Raw genomic sequence first — 19,065 nt, forward strand, 5'->3', positions numbered from 1 at the left:
ATGGGTGACAGAATTTTTATATTTTCGACATGTGAACCAAACTAGATAGTAAGCTGACACATTGTTAAGTAGTTCTTTTCTTCCTGGTTATCAGATTAAACCACTAAAACGAAGCTGAAAGAGTGTTATCATGAAAGGTCTTGGATGAGGGCCAACTAAAGTAAATAATGAGAGGGAAAAAAGGAAGGAAGAAAAATAGGCAGGGAGGAAAAATAATTTCTATTTCTGCCATCTAGTGTCTTGGTAAGGTCAAGCCAAGGTAAAGCATGAGTGAGAAGAGCCAATTACCCATTTACAAAGTATGAGTAGAGATCCTCATTTAGTATGCAGTACTTGAAAGAAACTTCAGGGCCAGGAGAGGCCTTGGATGAGGGCCAACTTCCCACCCTCCCATGATGCCAGGATTTTCCAACAACCAAAAGCCAAGTTAGGTCTTGCCTTGATATAAAGAGAATTCAGAAAAACTGACAGCTGAGAGGTGAAGTAAAGAAGCAAGCAGAAGTTGACATTTTCTTGGATTTCTTTGGTGAGCCTTAGAAACATTTTAAAAACAACCATATAAAATATAAGAACAATTGAAGAGATGCATTAGATCAGTAATTTCGAGAAGATGTCACATTGCTATATAAGAATAATCCTATTAAGTTATATTCCTTAATCATGGTCCTTCATAAATATTTATGCATAATATAATCATGATCCAAAGTGTTATTGTTGGGGAAAATGCTAACATCCAAAATTTGAAGAGCCTTTTTTGAGGGATATAAAGAATCTGTGGCTTATTAAAAGTCTAAGAGTCACACTATATTACATAGTATTCCAGGAAGACGAGGCCCACTGGGGAGGAAGAGCACCCAGACACAGTGTTTAAAAGAGGAAGGGCTTTGTTTCAGCCTGGGGAGTGAGGCACTGAAGAATTCAAAATGGCTGCTCTGCCCGACTGGCTCAGTCTTCTCCTTTTTGTCTCCAGTCAAAAAGTGCTGGCCCATGGATACCTTTCTCACTGGTCAGTTTGAATCAAGCTGGAGTAGCAGGTTCTGGCTTTTACAGAACCCCTGGGTTATGGAACTGTGGGCTTTTACAGAAGCAGAAGCAAGTGTTAGTTTCTAGGTCTCAGGAAGTAAAGTTTCTACAAATTCCTACGAGCTGAGTCATCCCTGGGACGACCCTGCAGATGTATCCTTGGGGTCTCCTGGAGAAGACTTTAGGTTCTCTTAGACCTTAACTCTTTTCGGGTATCCTGTCAATAGTATAATAGTACAAATAATTCCAGACATGTTTTTTACCTTTTAGGAAAATGGAGTGCAGTATGACTTCCCTCAATTAAACAACAGAGGATTTAGGTAGGTCGAATGAAAGTATTTGACTTGGAATTTAACTGGGATGTAGGGATATTAGCACACCTTCCCCCCTGAAGTAGTGTAATCTTTAGTAAGTACAGATGTATCCTTAATCTTGGTGGAGAAGTAATAGGGACCTTTTGAAAGTTCTGTCTCTTACCTTCACACCAGCTCCTCACATCTCCCTTTCAACCCTTTTCTCTCAACTTCTCATCTTCCTCTCCACCCCCCTCAACACAACTTACTGACATAAATTACACACGCACACAAATGGTCAATGACTTAGCTGACATCTTTGTCTTTTCCCACCTAAATTGCTATAATCTCAACATTAATGGATGGCTATCTACTTTTAGCATTGTGCATGTTCTAAAATCATTAGCCACATTTTACTAGGAGAGCTTATCAGCTTTGTGATTTGTTGCCTTTCTTTTCCATTTAATCTGTCCACTTCCTGTTGCATTTTGGATCAAGTCCCCAACCCTCATCCAGAGGTCAAGATGCTTTGTTATGCCTGGTTTACTCTCTTTACCGTAAGATGAGTAAAGTCCTTTCCTATCCCATACTCTCTTTTCTGCTCAATTCCCCATGGATAGCTGGTTATTTTCCCAATTCTAAGCTTTCTTTCACTCTCTATTTTGTGTTTAAAATGTTCTCCTGCTTTTATTTTATTTAAGTCAAAAGAGAATTACAGACTAGACAAAGGTGCATTAACTCTTTTTTTTTTTTTTTTTTGAGACAGAGTCTTACTTTGTCATCCTTGGTAGAGTGCAGTGGCATTGTAGCTCACAGCAACCTCTGACGCTTGGGCTCAAGTGATTCTCTTGCCTCAGCCTCCCAAGTACCTGTGACTACAGTCACCCACCACAATGCCTGGCTAATTTTTTTGAAGATGTGGGTCTCACTCTTGCTCAGTCTGGTCTTGAACTCATAAGCTCAGGCAGTCCACCCGCCATAGCCTCACACAGAGTGGTAGAATTACAGGTGTGAGCCACCACACCCTGCATGAACTCTTAAAAGGATATCTGGTCTAATCTCTTCCCAAATGAAGAAATATTTTTAAAATTTTCTCAATAGGATACTTTCTATAATGGGAAATTCACTATCTCTTAAGATACTCCACTCCTGTGTAGGAAACTTTGTTTACATTGTCCTCATAGTCAACTGAGACTTTTGCTCTTATAAAGCCCCCCTTCTAAGATGTCACAAAATAAAGTGATTTCATAGCTTTCAGGACAGTTCTTAAAATATTTGATAATAGCAGTCATGTCATGGTTTCGTCTCTTACATCATCTTGTTCCCCACCTCTCCCCAGTGTTCATGCCCTGTGAGTATAATCACCTGATTCTCATGGCTCCCAACCATAGTCCATTCAGGGTGCCATGTATAACAAATATACCACAGATTGAGTGGCTTAAACAAAACTCATTTATTTATCACAGTCCTGGAGGCTGACAGAGTCTAATGTCCTGGTGTCAGTGGATCTGGTGTCTGGCGAGGATCCACTTCCTGTTTCATAGATGGCCATCTTCTCCTGTATCCTCACATTTCAGAAACAGGGCTGGGGAGCTCTCTGGAACCCCTTTCATAATGATGTTAATCCCATTCATGAGGGCTGCACACCCATGACTTAATTACCTTCCAAAGGCCCCACCTCCTATTACTCTCAGATTAGGGGTTAGAATTTTATTTATTTATTTATTTATTTATTTGAGACAGAGACTCACTATGTCGCACTAGGCAGAGTGCTGCAACATTGCAGCTCACAGCAACCTCAAACCTTTGGGCTTAAGTGATTCTCTTGCCTCAGCCTTCCAAGTAGGTGGGACTACAGGGACCCACCACAATGCCCAGTCATTTTTCTGTTGCAGTTGTCATCATTGCTTAGCTGGCCGGGGCTGGATTTGAGTTAGAGACCAGGGTGATGTAAGAGATGAAATCATGTGTATGTGGCTGGTGCCATAACCACTGTGCTATGGGCACTGAGCCAGGGGGTTAGAATTCTAATGTGTGAATTTTGGGGAGACACAGTCCGTCTATAATATTTCCTTTTATCAGCTTCCCAGTTTCCCAGTAAGCATTTATTTTACTATTAACATTTATTTGGCTGTGTCTATGTTTTGAATGTATGTTCCAAAAGTTCATTTGTTGGAAACATAGCCTCTGCCATCACAAATGGATTAATGGATTTATGAGGGTTCTGCCCTCATGAATGAATTAATGTCACTATCATGGGAGTAGCTTTGCTGTACAAGTGACCTTTCTCTGGCTCTCTTGCTCTGGCCCTCTTGCCGTGTGATGCCTCATGACACAGAAAGAAGGTCCTCAGTAGATGTTGGTGCCATGCTCTTCGATTTCCCAGTCTCCAAAACTGTGAACTAAACGAACTTCCTTTCTTTATAAATTACCCAGTCCGTGGCATTCTGTTATAACAACTGAAAATGGACCAAAACAGTTATTTAACATAATTTTTTACATTTTATCCGACATTTGCACATATTTGTTATAAGCAATTTTGGAACAGGGATTATATTATCCTTTACATTCAATTTGTATAATATATATTAAAAGACAGAGAAAATGGGCAAATTTTTAATTCTAGAATAATTATTGAGATAGATATCAAAATAAGAAACATTGCATACAGCTTCCTATACATGGAAATTATAATACATTTATTTCCTATAATCTATCAGAATTCCCTTCGAGAGAGATGAGGCTCTACTGGCATTTTGTTGGCTTTTGGAAGAACTATATTCCTTTAAGCACTAACGCTAGAAATGTGCTTGTAGTTTTAGACCTAGTGAAGACCCCTACAGATGTGTTTTCTGCTTTTACATTAAAAGATGATAGATGCTATATATGCTGTGATTCAAAATCATGGAAATTTTTTTTTTTTTTTTTTTGAGACAGGAGCCTCAAACTGTCCCCCTGGGTAGAGTGCCGTGGCATCTCAGCTCACAGCAACCTCCAACTCCTGGGCTCAAGCGAGTCTTCTGCCTCTGCCTCCCAAGTAGCTGGGACCACAGGTGCCCGCCACGACGCCCGGCTATTTTTTGGTTGCAGCCATCATTGTTGTTTGGCGGGCCCGGGCTGGATTCGAACTCACCACCTTGGGTGTACGTGGCTGGCACCTTAGCCACTTGAGCCATAGGCACCAAGCCAAAATCATGGAAATGTTAAACTGGGAAGAACCTTAGAGGGGATGTAATCAAACCTGTTTAAAAGCAAATAAACAAACAGAGACAGGCAAAGTGAGTTACTCTGAAACACATATTACCTGGAAAAGAAGGAGAATTCCTAATTTATGGCTAGATTTTCTTTGCCTTGCACCAAGTTGCTTCTTAAAACAAAGGGGCCTTCCTGTGCATTTTTCATTATAAAGCTTTCTCCAGCCACTGCTTATATTGGTAAATGAAATATGTTCTGAAATTCTTTGGGGCACGTACCAATACTGAAAAGTTGCTGACACGGATGCCAGAAGCCCCTTCTATCATAGCCTCACAAGGATCTACATACTTTCTAAATTCCCAATATACCCCTTGTTATCTGTTGCCCATGCTAAGGCACATAAAGAACGTTTAAACTTCACTCCTTCGAGGACACTCCTTCCCTACACATCAGCATTCCCCAGAAAGGTTCTTTCCCCTAAGTAGAATGAGAACATCAGAGGGCAAAATCTCTACACAAGAGGTTTGGAATTCACTAAGCCAATCTTCCCAAAGTCCAGAGTTGAGAAGAAAGAGGGACCAATATAAAGACCAGTCCATGTTTGTTATTTCCAAGGTTCTTGTTAACCAAATTGTGCTTAAAAATCATAATTTCTAATATAATTTTCCTCTAAAGCTTTTTATTGTTTTCCCTTTCATTGACTGTCAGTCGGCTATGACTAATGGATAAAGCAAAGCTTACCTGTTTACGCAAACAGATTTTTGTACACTAGTATGTGCTGAGTTTGGGAACAAAATGATCCCGTCTTTTATATAATATAAAACCTCTGAAAGAAGATAATTAATTCTCAAGCATTTTACTGAAGGCTTAAAAATATTCTTACGGAGAATGTTCTGTGTTTATTCAATTTTAGGTCTGTCCTAATGACCACGTGGTAACCTGACAGCACACCTAGTACATGCTGCTTAATTTCCTGCCTTTTTTTCTCATTCATCAATCAAAAAAAAAAAAAAAGGAACAAACAGTCGTTGGGATAAGTCTGAATCAATTATCAGTGCAATTGAAATATAATACACCTATAGTAATTTAAAAAAATCTTAAATGAGCCACATTACTGTTACTTAGGAAGAGGATATTTTATCAAAAGTTTCCTTGTTGTCATTTTTTTTTTTGGAAGTATAAAGTCTTGAATAACATGTTTGTTCCTTAAAACTTTTCAGGCAATTAATGTGTTGGGTAACATGTGAAGGAGCGGGGACTACAGAATTTCATAACCTAAACTTTCTACTCAGGAAATTAAGTCCTTGTTACACTGAGTCATTTTAGTAAAAAATTTCAATGGGATGGAACAAAAAGATCTTTTGTGATTATTTATGGTATGCCTAGGAGGCAATTTTCAGAATTGTGAGTAGTGACAAAAGAAAATGTCACTTCAAGCAGACTTTCTGAACTTTTATTCTTTCTCATAGAAATGGTCACAATCAATAGCATTTATTACTAACATTTATAACTTTACTTAGCTATCATTAACCTTTTTATGTTATGATAATTATTCTGGTTATCTATGGCCACATAGTAAATAACTCCAAAACTTAATGGTTTTAAAATAAAATAAAGACAATATTGATATTTGTTCACAATTCTGCAACCTGTATAGGATCAGTGAGGACAGATTATCTCTACCCCACTGAGCACTAGTTGGTGCGTCTCAGAGGCTGGATGCCGGGATCGTCCTAAGCTTCCTTTATGCACGTGTGTGGTCATAGATGCTGGCTGTCATGTGGAATTTGAGCTAAGGCACAGCTGGATTACCATATCTGCCCTTTTCCTGTGTCTGTTTGGCTTCCTGACAATATGGTGGATACATTCCTGGGGTGACATCCCTAGAGGACCAGGTGGAAGCTGTATCAATTTCATGGCTCAGCCTTAGCTTGCACACAATGTTGCTCCTGCGGTAGTCACAGGTCCACCCAATTTTCTGTTTGTTTGTTTTTACTGATAGGCTGTCACTCTGTGGAGTAATCTACTTTGGCCTACCAAAGCTCTGGGATTACAAGGTTGAGCAACCATGCCTAACCTCAGTTTTAAGTGTAGGAAATATCTTTCAGTGGAGGAAGGTCTCTCAAAGGAGAAGAGCCCAAACCTCTCACATGGTACCGAGATCACATTGGATGGGATCTACTGATGTGGACATTTTAGTAAAATGAGAAATCTATAGACCTTATTTTCGCTCTATTTTCTTCTTCAAAAGGACTAATGCCTATTCTGTTTCTCTGCATCTAAGCAAAGCTATAAACCTTCCACTTACATCAGTGTGATTAAATGTACCTTGACCAGAGTCAAAAATAACTCTTGTCTACTTAAGACATTCCCTAGAATCACAAGCTAGGAAATAAGGAAAATGCAAAGATATAAGAAAAAATGATTAGTCATATTGAACCGTTTCCTGAGAGAAATGGAAATAAAGACCCAAAGTCTGCTAAATGATCATTGGAAAAATTATATAAAAAGCCATCAGTATCAAGGGGTCTCTTCCCAGTGTGATTTTTTCCAGAACTGCTAATGAATTTTATGGGATAGTTTGCCAATTTGTGGCTCCATAAACAGGCAGCTCTGTTGTATAACTGACCCATACCCTAGTTTTACAAGATGGGCGATACCTCCAACCCTGTTCACATACTGCGGTGAGGAGGGAAAAGTACCTCCCTTCTGCTTTTCTGATTTTCCAACTCGTCCTTCCTAAGATTATTTAATAAGAACCATCTCAAGTAGCTTGAGTGGTTTTGATGTAAATTATTTTAGTCTCTTTCTCGAGTTTTTCTAGGTTAGGTTCGTAAACAACACATTGACTCTGGAGTTCATCTTCTGGCTTTTCAAAGATAATAGAGCATGACAGGGCCAGGAAGGGAAATTCCTCAAACAGTCCACCGCTCTACATGATTTCGAATGAGAGCCTGGTTTACCGTTTCAGAGCCTACCTTTTATGTTTATGCTTTTTCTGTTTTAAATTTGATTTGCAAATTTCCTTTGCTTTGAATTTTCCCTTGGGATTTCAACATGCCTTGCCCTTTGATTCGTCATTGCTATTTCGCTGGTGCCTGGGAGCATTGTGTACTGTGGAGACACCCCTTTCCTGTAGCTATGTATGTGTCCCTGAGGTGTACAACCTAGGGGGTCCTCACGATGATACCCGGAAATGGACAGTTTATAGATCCTAGAAGAAGCTGTGCGTACACCAAAGAGCTGGAGTTGGCAAGTGGGCCAGGACGAACCCAGGAAATAGGTATTTCATCATTTCCCTGAAGAACTCCCACTGGATTTTCTTTCTTAAATAATATTTTGTTCAAAAAGGACAATTCTTTTCAACCAGAACGGGAGCTATTGTATTAAAATTTTCTGGATGTGTTGGATAAATCTGGAAATCCTGGGATCTGTGATCTGATCTTTTCAGTACAGCCCAGAGAAGCTACAAGTTCCTCAAAAAAGCCTCCCCCTGGTGTGGTGCAGAATCTGGTGTTGAGGGTTGAGCAGGAGGAGGGAACAGTATTAGCAGGGCAGGGATGAGAGCAGTGACCGCGGGCAGACTCACTGTGTGTCCCATGAAGCAGAGAACTGAGAAACACTTGAGAGTCAGTCCTACCAAGGGGCAAGAAAGTGCTAAAAGCTCTGCTGGACCAAGAGACCTGACATAAAAACTGAGGCAATGGTAAAGCTCAAGGGTGTTGGTGGTGATGTCAGCACCGATACACCAAACCAGACTCACCCCATTCATGGCATTCAAGGCCCAGACAGAACCTGCTCTGCTGCAGAGGAAGTCCTGGGGGCTGAAGGAGAATATGAGCATTGCTGGGAGAGATTTCTATGTGTCAGGAGTGCTCTGGGTGCTTTCAGGAATTAAGCCATTCAGGTCCTGACTGTTTCTGGTAGAATAATTTTTGTCTTCCATTTACAGTGTGATAATTAAGGTACTGAGAAGAGGAACAATTGGCCCAAGATGACTCAGTTGGTAAACGTCAGAACACGACTTGTAACCACTACAGTGACTTGCCGTGGTGGCTAAAGTTTCTCTGTCTCTGCCTCCAAGATATGGAAGTTACTGGAGCTGCTCACAGCACCCGTTTTTCCCAGGTGTGGAGCTCTCTGCCGTCAAATGGACTGGATACTCATCAAAGAGGCTGAGTTTGACTGAAGGAGACTCTTTTTTTTTTTTTTTTTTTTTAAAAAAAGAGCTTTATTTATACATAATTAACATACCATAGCATTTATCCATTTAAAGTATGCAGTTTTTAAAGTGGTTTTTGGTCTATTTACAGAGTTGAGCAACCATTACCACAATTAATTTTAGAACATTTCCATCACCCAAATGAACTCCCCCACCCATGAGCAGTCACTCCCCATTTCCCTCCAACACCCCCAGCCCCTGCCTTAAGCAACCACTAACCTACTTTCTGTCTCTATAGAGTTGTCTGGACATTTCATAGATTTGTCTATGCTGGACATTTCATTTTATTTTAATAGCAGCATGCAGTATGTGGCTTTCTGTGGCTGGCTTCTTTCACTTAATGTAGTGTTTTTAAGTTTCAGCCATGTTATCATCAGTAATTCACTCCTTTTTTTTTTTTTTTTTTTTTTTTTGAGACAGAGTCTTATTATGTTGCCCTTGGTAGAGTGCCATGGTGTCATGGCTCACAGTACCTCAAGGCTCTTGGGCTTAAGTGATTCTTTTGCCTCAGCCTCCCAAGTAGCTGAGACCGTAAGTGCTGGCCACAGTGCCTGGCTATTTTTGTTATTGTAGTTGTCATTGTTGTTTGGCAAGCCTGGGCTATATTCAAACCCACCAGCTCCAGCAGGTGTGGCTGGTACCCTAGTCGCTGAGCTACAGGTGCCAAGCCAGTACTGCACTCCTTTTTATTGCTGGAGAATATTCTGCTCTATGGGTATCCCACATTTTGTTTATTTATTCATGGACATTTCAGTTGTTCTATTTTTGTGTGTGTGACAGGGTCTCACACCATTGCTCGGCCTTCAGTGCAGTAGTGTGATCACAGCTCACCGCTGCCTTAGACTCCGGGACTCATGCAGTCTTCCTGTCTCAGCCTCCCAAAGTGCTGAGATCATAGGCATGAGCCACCATGCCTGGCTTGTTTCTACTTTTTGATCATTATGAATAACACTGTTATGAACATTCATGTACACCTTTGGTTTTGGAGATATGTGTTTATTTCTTTTGAATATAAACAGGATTCCTTTTAATCTAGAAATTTCTACTCCTGGCCTCCCTCCATTTCCGTATTACCTCTCTCTCTCTCTCTTATTCCTTGCAGTGTCTTTCTCCAGAATCGTACTGATATTAATGTCTCCAAAGTCATGAACTTCTTTTTACAAATATATCTAATTTATATGTCACAAATGTATTTAATAATCATTCAACAAAATTTATTTTATTGATTCCAATTTCATGGCAGCCACTATACATGATGCTATAGATACAGGATAAACTAGAATCCCTCTACCTGTAAGGAACTTGTACCTAGTTGGGGAAGTGGAGAGGGGTAGAAGCAATCATAGAGAATTAGAGTATTATTAATATACATTAATATATTAAGAAGCAGTTCTAATATAGAAACAAGCAGTATGCTTCAAGGACACAGAGTAGGGATACTCATTCTTCTGTCAAGGAAGGTGTCATAGGATATGTGGTGCACATGGGGTTCTGCTGAGCAATAAGGAAGACATGGAGAGAGATGGATGTAGCCAGAAGGACTGGTACATGCTAATGCCCTGGGGCAGAGAGAGCAGGGCTGGGCTTGAAACCATAAAAGCAGAAGTTGTGGGGTGGGGTGGTGGAGAGGTCAGGGGAGATGGGAAACCAGGCAGCGGTTATATCCTAATGAACTCCCATATCTTTGTAAGGGTTTGGACTTATTTACTAAGTAATGGGGCTCCATTGAAAGATTTTAAGCTGGAGGATTTCTTATGTTATGACTAGAACATTTAGAACAACATGAACCTTTGAAAAAGTGAGGCTCATAAAGAACTCCTGAAATATGTGTATTATTATCTTTCATGATAAAGTGCTTGACAGCCAGAGAGCCCAGGATTGACGATGAAAGAGGCTACCTGTGGAGGAACGTTTTGCTCAGGTGTTAATGTTTTGCTGGTATTCCCCATTATTTAGCAGTTCATGTTTCAATACAGAACTCTCTGACTGCTGTTTTGTTCTTGCCGGGAGTCACTCTGCCTTATGAAGTTCACGACCTCGCCATCACCTTTCTGAGGTTTTGATATGTTCTACATTAAGCTCCATAATACCACACAGACATTAAAAATCACCCACTGAGTCTTCTTTGAAGATCCGTTTCAGCTTCCCTGAATACCTTCTTGATTGTTTGGTTATGTTGTCAACTCTTCTGTCACACGTAGAATCCCAGATGGCCCCAAGTCCTTTGGGGGCAACGTTTTGTCTTGATGAAGGACATGTTCACAGGACTGTGCCAATTTTCACTGAGTTGGATTTCTGCCTTGAAAGGAAAGAAAGGAAGGAAGGAAAAAAGAAGGAAAGAAAGGAAGGAGGGATATGTGAGAAAAGTCAAGGGAAATTCCATTAAGAAATACATATAAGAATATCATTATATTTTTATATAATAGACAGAGGGTTCTAGAAGTAATTTAGAAGATCAGTAGGAAAATGAAGTCATCTGTTTATACATTTTACAGATTTTGTGAACAGTCATCAGGATGAATACATTTATCAACATATGATCACAAATCCTAGGAAAAAAATCAAGAATTCTAAAGGACCCCAAGAGGATCTTCCACAAATCCATGACATTTTATAGTATACTTTGTAGCATAAGCCATATTTCCTAGACACCTAATTAGAAAATTTTAGAACTTTTCTCATATGCTATGTCTAATGTCACAATTACAACTATCCCCTTTCTCTCACTCTTCCTTTCTTAATGACTAAGCTCAATCTCTTCATTTCATTGTAATAATTATTGAGTACAGAAGTCAGTATAACTTATTTACCAAATCTCTCTATGAGTATTTAAGTAGTTTCCAAGGATAGTGTCATTTCAAGAACAACAGAAAAATTTTAAGTCTAAATGGATAATTGTTTAGAATAGAAAATAGAATATAGGCTTGGTGCCCATAGCACAGTGGTTACAGAGCCAGCCATATACACCGAAGCTGGCGGGTTCGAACCCAGCCCAGGCCAGCTAAACAATAATGACAACTACAACAAAAAGATGGCCAGGCGTTGTGGCAGGTGCCTGTAATCCCAGCTACTTGGGAGGCTGAGGCAAGAGAATCCCTTAAGCCCAAGAGTTTGAGGTTGTTGTGAGCTGTGATGCCACAGCACTCTACTGAGGGCGACATAGTGAGACTCTGTCTCAAATAAAAAAGCCAAAATACAAAAACTGGATTGTATTCTGAGAATTGCTGATATATTGTTGAATGAATTCTAACCCAGATGTATCAAAGTGCTTAGTTTTTCTTTACATTGTTAAAACAGAACACTGTCAGGCATAAAGGAAACATTTAAAATATATATACTTTTACACATGAAAGGTAGTTATGACAATTTCGATTAAGGATTTTTTGCATTTTTCTTTTTATTATTTTAATTGAAGTGTAACTTGTGTACCTCAAGGTGCATAAATTTTAAATATACAGCACAGTAAAATTTTACACTTAAGTGTAAAACCTTATCATCTTCATACAGATCAGTTTATAGCACATACCGAGCACTTTAGAAAGCTCCCTGTAGTTCTCTCCTCAAACCTCATTAATATCCATCTCAAAGGTGCCCACGATCCTGACTTCTGTCGTCACTGAGGGGGTTTTACTTGCTCCAGAATTTCATCTAAGGCAGCAGTTCCTGTCGCGACCTACAGGAACTGTATTAAAGAGTCGTGGCATTAGGAAGGTTGAGAACCACTGAAAAGGGAATCAAACACTTTCTGTTTAGGCCTGGCTTCTTTATGCTCATGTAACGTCTGTGCGAGTCATCTGTGTCTGTGTTGATATGATATGTACACATACATGCATAATTTGCAATGTTTGACTTCAGAGTGTAGATCCTTCAACTTGCCTCTTTTTTTTGAGATTCTAGGATCTTTGCATCTCCATTTATACAGAATCTGACTGCCAATTTCCATCCAAACCTGCTAGAATTTTGATTGGTATATCACTGAATGCAGATTAATTTGATTTGATATCTCTTTTATTTAACCTAATAATCCTGACTTTCCCAATCTATGAACATAGTATAATCTCTCCATTTAAGGTGATTTTCTATATTTCCCTCAGCAATGCTTTCTAGCGTTAGTTTAGGCTTCATACATCTTTTTTTTTTTCAGAGACAGAGTCTCATTTTGTTGCCCTCGGTAGAGTGCTGTGACGTCACAGCTCACAGCAACCTCCAGCTCTTGAGCTTAGGTGATTCTCTTGCCTCAGCTTCCCAAGTAGCTGGGACTACAGGTGCCTGCCACAACACCTGGCTATTTTTTGTTGCAGTTTGGCCGGGGCCGGGTTTGAACCTGTCACCCTCGGTATATAGGGCCGGTGCCCTGATCACTGAGCCACAGGAGCCGCCCCAGCTTTGTACATCTTTCCTTCTACTTACCCTAGGTATCCTAAGATGATTTTTAAAAAATCTGCCCAGGATGATATTTTTGTGCTAATGTAGCTAATTTATTTTTAATTTTTATTTTTCTATATAATTTTATATAAATTATATGTGTTATGTAAAAATCATATATACAATTGTATAATTTTACATAAATTATATCATGTATAAAATATAATTTTTGAATTGATAATGCTAATTAATTTGTTCATTTTAATTGTATTGTATAGCTTTACCTTGACATTTTAAAGCATATTATTTATAATAGCATCAAAATATGTATGGAGGGAGGTCAAAGGCCAGGAGTTGAAAATATATGGTATACTTAAAATTAAATGTTTAAATGTTGTGCAAGATCAGCAACTTAAATATAGAAACCATCACTGAGAGCAATAAAATAAGATGTATATAAACGGAGAGACATATGATATGCTTGTGTTGAAAGACTTAATGTTAAAATGTCAATTTTTCCAAAATTGATCTAAGAGTCAACAAAATACTAGATAAAGTCCCAGAAAGAGTAATTGCAGCAATTGATAGCCTCATTTTAAAACTTCCTGTGAAAATTTCATGGTCCTAAAATAGCTAGGAGAACTTTTGAAAAGTAGAGCAAAGTTGGAGGGTTAACACTGCCTAATTTTAAGACTTATGAATCTACATTAAGCATGATGGTATGGGAGTGGTGTTACGCTAGATCAGCAGATTAACATACCAGTGCATTGGGATATCAATAGTATAGAAATAGATTCATCTCGGACAAGTGATGTTTTAGAAAATTCTGATGGAATTCAGTGGGGAAAGGACCTTCTTTTCAACAATTGGTGCTGTAACAACAGAATATCCGTATGTAAGAAATGAACTTTGATCTAAACCTTTAACCATATACAAAAATCAACTGAAAATGTATCATAAACCTAAATGTAAAATCCCAAAATGTAAAACTTATTACAAAAACCAGGAGCAGAGCATTATGGTGTGTGCCCACAGTCCCAGATATTTGGGAGGCTGAGGTAGAAAGATTTCTTGAGCCCAGGAGCTTCAGTCTAGTCTAGGCAACAGAATGGGACTCTATCTCTTAAAAATTAAAAAAAAAAATAGGAGAAAAATTTAGTGACCTTGGATCAGGCAAAGAGTTTTAGATACAATAATAGCACAATTCATTAAAGAAAAAATAAATTGGACTTCATCAGAATGAAAATCTTCTATTCAAAGACATTGTTAAGAGCATGAAAAGGTAAGTCACATAGTAAGAAAAATATTTCCAAAGCATATATATAAAAGATCCAGCATATAAAAATAATTTTCCAAATAAAAAAATAAGAAAATAAACCCCCATCCAAGATTCAAACACTTCACCAAAGAGGAAACAGAAATGTCAAATAAGCACAACATTTTTAGACCATATAAACTGTTGGCAAAGATGTGGATAAAATGGAACTATTACTGCTGGTACGATTGTAAAATGTTACAACCATTTTGGACAACAATGTGGCAGTTTCTTCAAAAACCTAAAGCTAACCTGTCATATCATCTAGCCGTTCTGCTCCTAGATACTCACCCCTGAGAGCTCAAAGTTTATGTCCATACAAAGATTTGTTTATGGGTCTTCATAGCAGCCTTATTGGTAGTAGTCAAACTTGAAAACAACCCAAATATATTAATAGGTGAATGGAAAAGCAAATTGTGGTCTATCCATACAGTAGAATTCCCCCTGCAATAAAAAGGAATGAACTATTGATTAAAGCACCGATGTGGTTGAATCGCAAAATAATTATGTGGAGTGAATGAAGATAGGTTAAAAAAAGAAAACACACTGTATGATTCCCTCTATATAAAATTTTAGAAAATACAGACATACCTATAGTGAGAGAAAAGTGATCATTTGTTGCCAGACTACATGGTGAGGAGGCCATGAAGGTCAGGAGGGAGCCTTGGGTGATATGCCATCTTATATTCTGCATATAAGGTACTTGAGGAAATGTTTGGGAGTTTGGATATGTTCATTATCTTGAGCTGATCATTTCACTGGTGTATACGTAGGTCAAAAACTTATCAAATTGTACTTTAATTTTTTAGAGACAGAGTCTTACTCAAGGGCTCTTGGGTTTGAGCAAGCCTCATGACTCAAGTCTCCCTAGTATGTGGTACTACAGGCATGCACCAGTACGCTTGGCTAGTTTTTCTGTTTTTAGTAGAGATGGAGTCTGGATCTTGCCCAGGCTGGTCTGGCTACCTGCCTTGGCTGCCCAGAGTGCTAGGCTTATAGGCTTGAGCCACTACGCCTGGCCTCAAATTGTACTTTAAATATGTACAATTTATTATTTGTCAGTAATAGCTCAATAAGCTATTAAACATTTTCCATAATGTAGATATGCCACTTTCACTCATAAGTTTTCACAAATCAACATAAAAATGAATTATTTACACAGTTATTTATGATACTTTAATTCATAACAAGAGAACGTCCCTATATTTCTTTTCTTTTATTCATTAATTCATTTAGCAAATACTTAAAGTGTGAGATATTAGGTTGCTAGAGAAACAAAAATAAAAGTTTCTGATGAACGGGACAGAGACCTATCACTTATTCAGGACTTATTATGTTATAGCTACTGTTTTTAAACACAGTGTTTGCTTTTTATAAAATAGAAGACATACATTTTTATGTATATCCAGTTTACAGATGAAGAAATTAAGCCTATAGAAGGTGACAACCCAAAGTAAGAGACCGAAACAAAGATCTTAATCAATGGAATTTTATTAAGCCAAAGTTTAGGAATACCTGTAATTTTGTTTTAGACAAGGTCTAGCTCTATTGCCCTGGCTAGAGTGCAGTGGCATCACTGCAACACCAAACTCCTGGGCGTAGGGGATCCTCCCACCTCAGCCTCCTGAGTAGCTGGGACCAGTGGCACAGGCTACAAAACCTGGTTAATTTTTCTATTTGTCGTAGAGTCAGAGTCTCACTATATTGCTTAGAGTGGTCTTGAACTCTGACCTTAAGGGCTCCTCCTGCCTCAGCTTCCCAGTGTGCTGGGATTACAGGTATAAGCTACTATGCCTTGGCCAACTGCAGTATTTTTAAAGAGAGATGACATTCAGAAAGAAAAAGGAGCAGCAGTGAGGCAAAGGTTACATTCTTAGAGGCCCCCAGAAACATACATTTTACATAAGGTGAATGAGGAAAAAAGGGAGCAATGGAATGACCAATTATGTAAATACTCTTGGAGAGATGGAAGAATGACTGATCTTGTCTGTGTTCTGTGACTGGAAAGATAAACTTGTAATCAACTTAAGTAGTGTAGAATTAATAGACTTTCATTTTAAAAGCTACAGACTGCAGACTTAAACTTATAATTTGTATGTTCTTATTTATGGGAGGCCAGCAAAGCATTTCCTTATGAATGATCTATGAATCCAGTCCTGAGGCCTTTTACCTTTCCTGGAGGTATGACTGATGCATAATGTTAGCACAGTAACCTCTTTAAACTGAGCACCCAAAGGACTGTAAGCTACGTACGGAGGTGGTCAACATAAGGAATTAGGCCTACTGTGCTGATACATACATATACTTTACTTTCTTGCACAGCTTTTAGGTCAACTTAAGGAGGTGGGCAATGTAGGGAGGTAGTCAACTGTGGAGGTTCTACTATAATAGCTATTCATTTGGAAGGTGGTGTTGCATGACTCAGCTTGCAGGCTTGACCTCTTTTTGCATAAGGACTTTGAAGGGGGAGAGTCCCATGCTTTTTTTCCCCTTTGTTTTGTTTTTTATTTTACAAAGTTAACAAACAGAAAGCAGAAAAACTTGGACTGAAATCCAATTTTAAGGAAATGCATTATTATTGACCCAGAGGGAAATTAAATACTGTCTCTCAGACAGAACTAATGTCTTATTTTGGCTCCTTCAGCACTTTGTTTACTCATGGCCAATTTATAACTCATTCACTTCATATCTCAGCAAGTTGTATTTATGCTTGTAATTGACAATTACAGTGGAGTGGAAGCTGCCATTTGTATTTTAATAATATTTTTATGCATCTACTATGATCTGTGGTAAATCCTCTTACACAGATAAATTATTATTCACAACTGAGTTAGTGTTATTTTTATTTCACAAAGAAACAGGCTGCACCACAAAATTTACCCACAAGTATAGAATAAAAAACACATAAGCCATATAAAATCAGCAACTATCTCTTTTTGTATAAAATTTTGTCTTGGAGCTACATTAAAGAGCAACAATAGTGAAGAACAGCCAATTGGCAGTCAGTCCTAATGAATGTATAAATTACACTCCAAGCCACTTACAAATCTGAATTAAATTTGTATTACTCTTATTATTTCTTTCTACTGTGGGTAATAAAGAGCTGAGTAAGCGTTTAATTCATTTCTGGAGTTTCACATTTGCCTTTCATGTAAGTATCATTTCAAAAACATGAGCTACAACTGAGTAGTCTGTTCAGTATGTTAATGAGGTTGGTTTTTTATATAGCATTACTAAGTTTATGTTCTAAGAAATGAGGATCTTTAATACAAGGTTATAAATTTATGTAACAACATTCCTCATTAGCACCGAAGGCCAGTGCTATGTCTAAAAAGCTGTATTTAATATTCAGCATGTTACACACAATTATGTGTTCATTGAACGCCCACTGAATCCTTCTTTAGGATGCTGGTAAAGATCGTTTACACAGCTAAAACCGTTTGTTTACATAGCTAAGTGCTGACGACAGTTGTTTACTAGAGGTATTAATGCAGCACCCCATACATAAAGCCATGAATTGCACGAAATCATTAGTGATCTATTGTAGCCGACGTCCCAAATTAACCATATAAACCTATTTAAAAATAATCTTTTTTTCCTCCCTTTAAAGTGTGGACAAATTCTAATATCAAATTTACACAGTAGTTTGTTGAATGTCTATGCTGGGCTAAATTTCAAGATGAAATTGGATAAAACAAGGTCCCTGCTCTTACTGAGTACACAGCTTTTTCAATAGATTTAGAAACCAAATTTGGAAAATAATCCGGGACACTGGCGTAGGTCAAAGATCCCTGCTCGCAACATTTGGCACAAACCAATAAAGTCCAGGTGGACGAATTTCCCCGGTTTAAAATCCCCCTCAGTCAACCGCCTGTGGGCGGGGCCAGGCCTCAACGCTGCCCATGCGCGTCAGTACGCATGCGCCCGAAGAGAGGCGGACTGTGACCCTGAGAGGTTGCCGTCGCGCAGTGCGTAAATAAGTCATCGCGCGTGCGCAGGCGCTCGGCGCAGAGGCCTGCCGGAAGCCAAGATGGCGGCTACGTGGTGTTCAGGCACCAGTTGGCGCCTTATCGGTATCTAACCGGGGTGTTTTGGAAAGGACTGAGGCAAACGCCTTCTCTGCCGCCATGGCCCGGCATCGGAATGTCCGTGGCTATAACTACGATGAAGGTAGGTGGCAGGGCCGTACCGAGACGTTATATTCACTGCTCCAGCTGGCATTTCAGCCCGTTGGCATCCACTTCGATCTGAGAGTTCCTAGTCAGTGGTGCCAGGCTGTAACCCAACTGAGAAAAATAACTGGACATCTGAGGGCCACCCCAGTTGCGTTACTTTAAGTCGTAATTTCTTTCTGTGGTTGACTTTCTTTGAGGGAGAGGTTGGTGTCTCACGGTGTCGTATGGGAAGGACATTTGGTGAGGTTGGGAGGTTGGGGTCCGGTAGTAGTTATGCGTGTAAGCGTTGTCACCTCTTCTATTGTGCAGACGGGCACTCACGCGTCTGCTTCTAGCGCCTCTCCCTCAAAATCCCTTTCAGAAATGCTTATGAAACATTGCTTATCTGCAAAACACAGATTAACTTAATGTTTACATTCAGGTGACCTGCTGTAATTGTGTTAGGTTTATGTGATAAATCTTCTGTGCATGTTCATA

General features: G+C 39.0%; 1 protein-coding gene across 2 annotated transcripts in view; it reads left to right on the top strand.

Moving 5' to 3' along the window:
• The first annotated feature begins 18,341 nt into the window (after positions 1-18,341).
• HBS1L (HBS1 like translational GTPase) overlaps positions 18,342-19,065 on the top strand; it is a 92,082-nt gene continuing 91,358 nt past the window's right edge. For both annotated transcript variants that reach the window (XM_003790305.3, XM_012805458.2), the window contains exon 1: positions 18,342-18,583. In XM_003790305.3, the coding sequence (XP_003790353.1) occupies positions 18,541-18,583 (43 nt within the window). In that variant the 5' untranslated portion in view covers positions 18,342-18,540. The remainder of the gene's footprint in view (positions 18,584-19,065) is intronic.

The sequence above is a fragment of the Otolemur garnettii genome, unplaced genomic scaffold (assembly GCF_000181295.1).
Source record: "Otolemur garnettii isolate 467f Iridium unplaced genomic scaffold, OtoGar3 scaffold00042, whole genome shotgun sequence".
Classification (NCBI taxonomy): domain Eukaryota; kingdom Metazoa; phylum Chordata; class Mammalia; order Primates; family Galagidae; genus Otolemur; species Otolemur garnettii.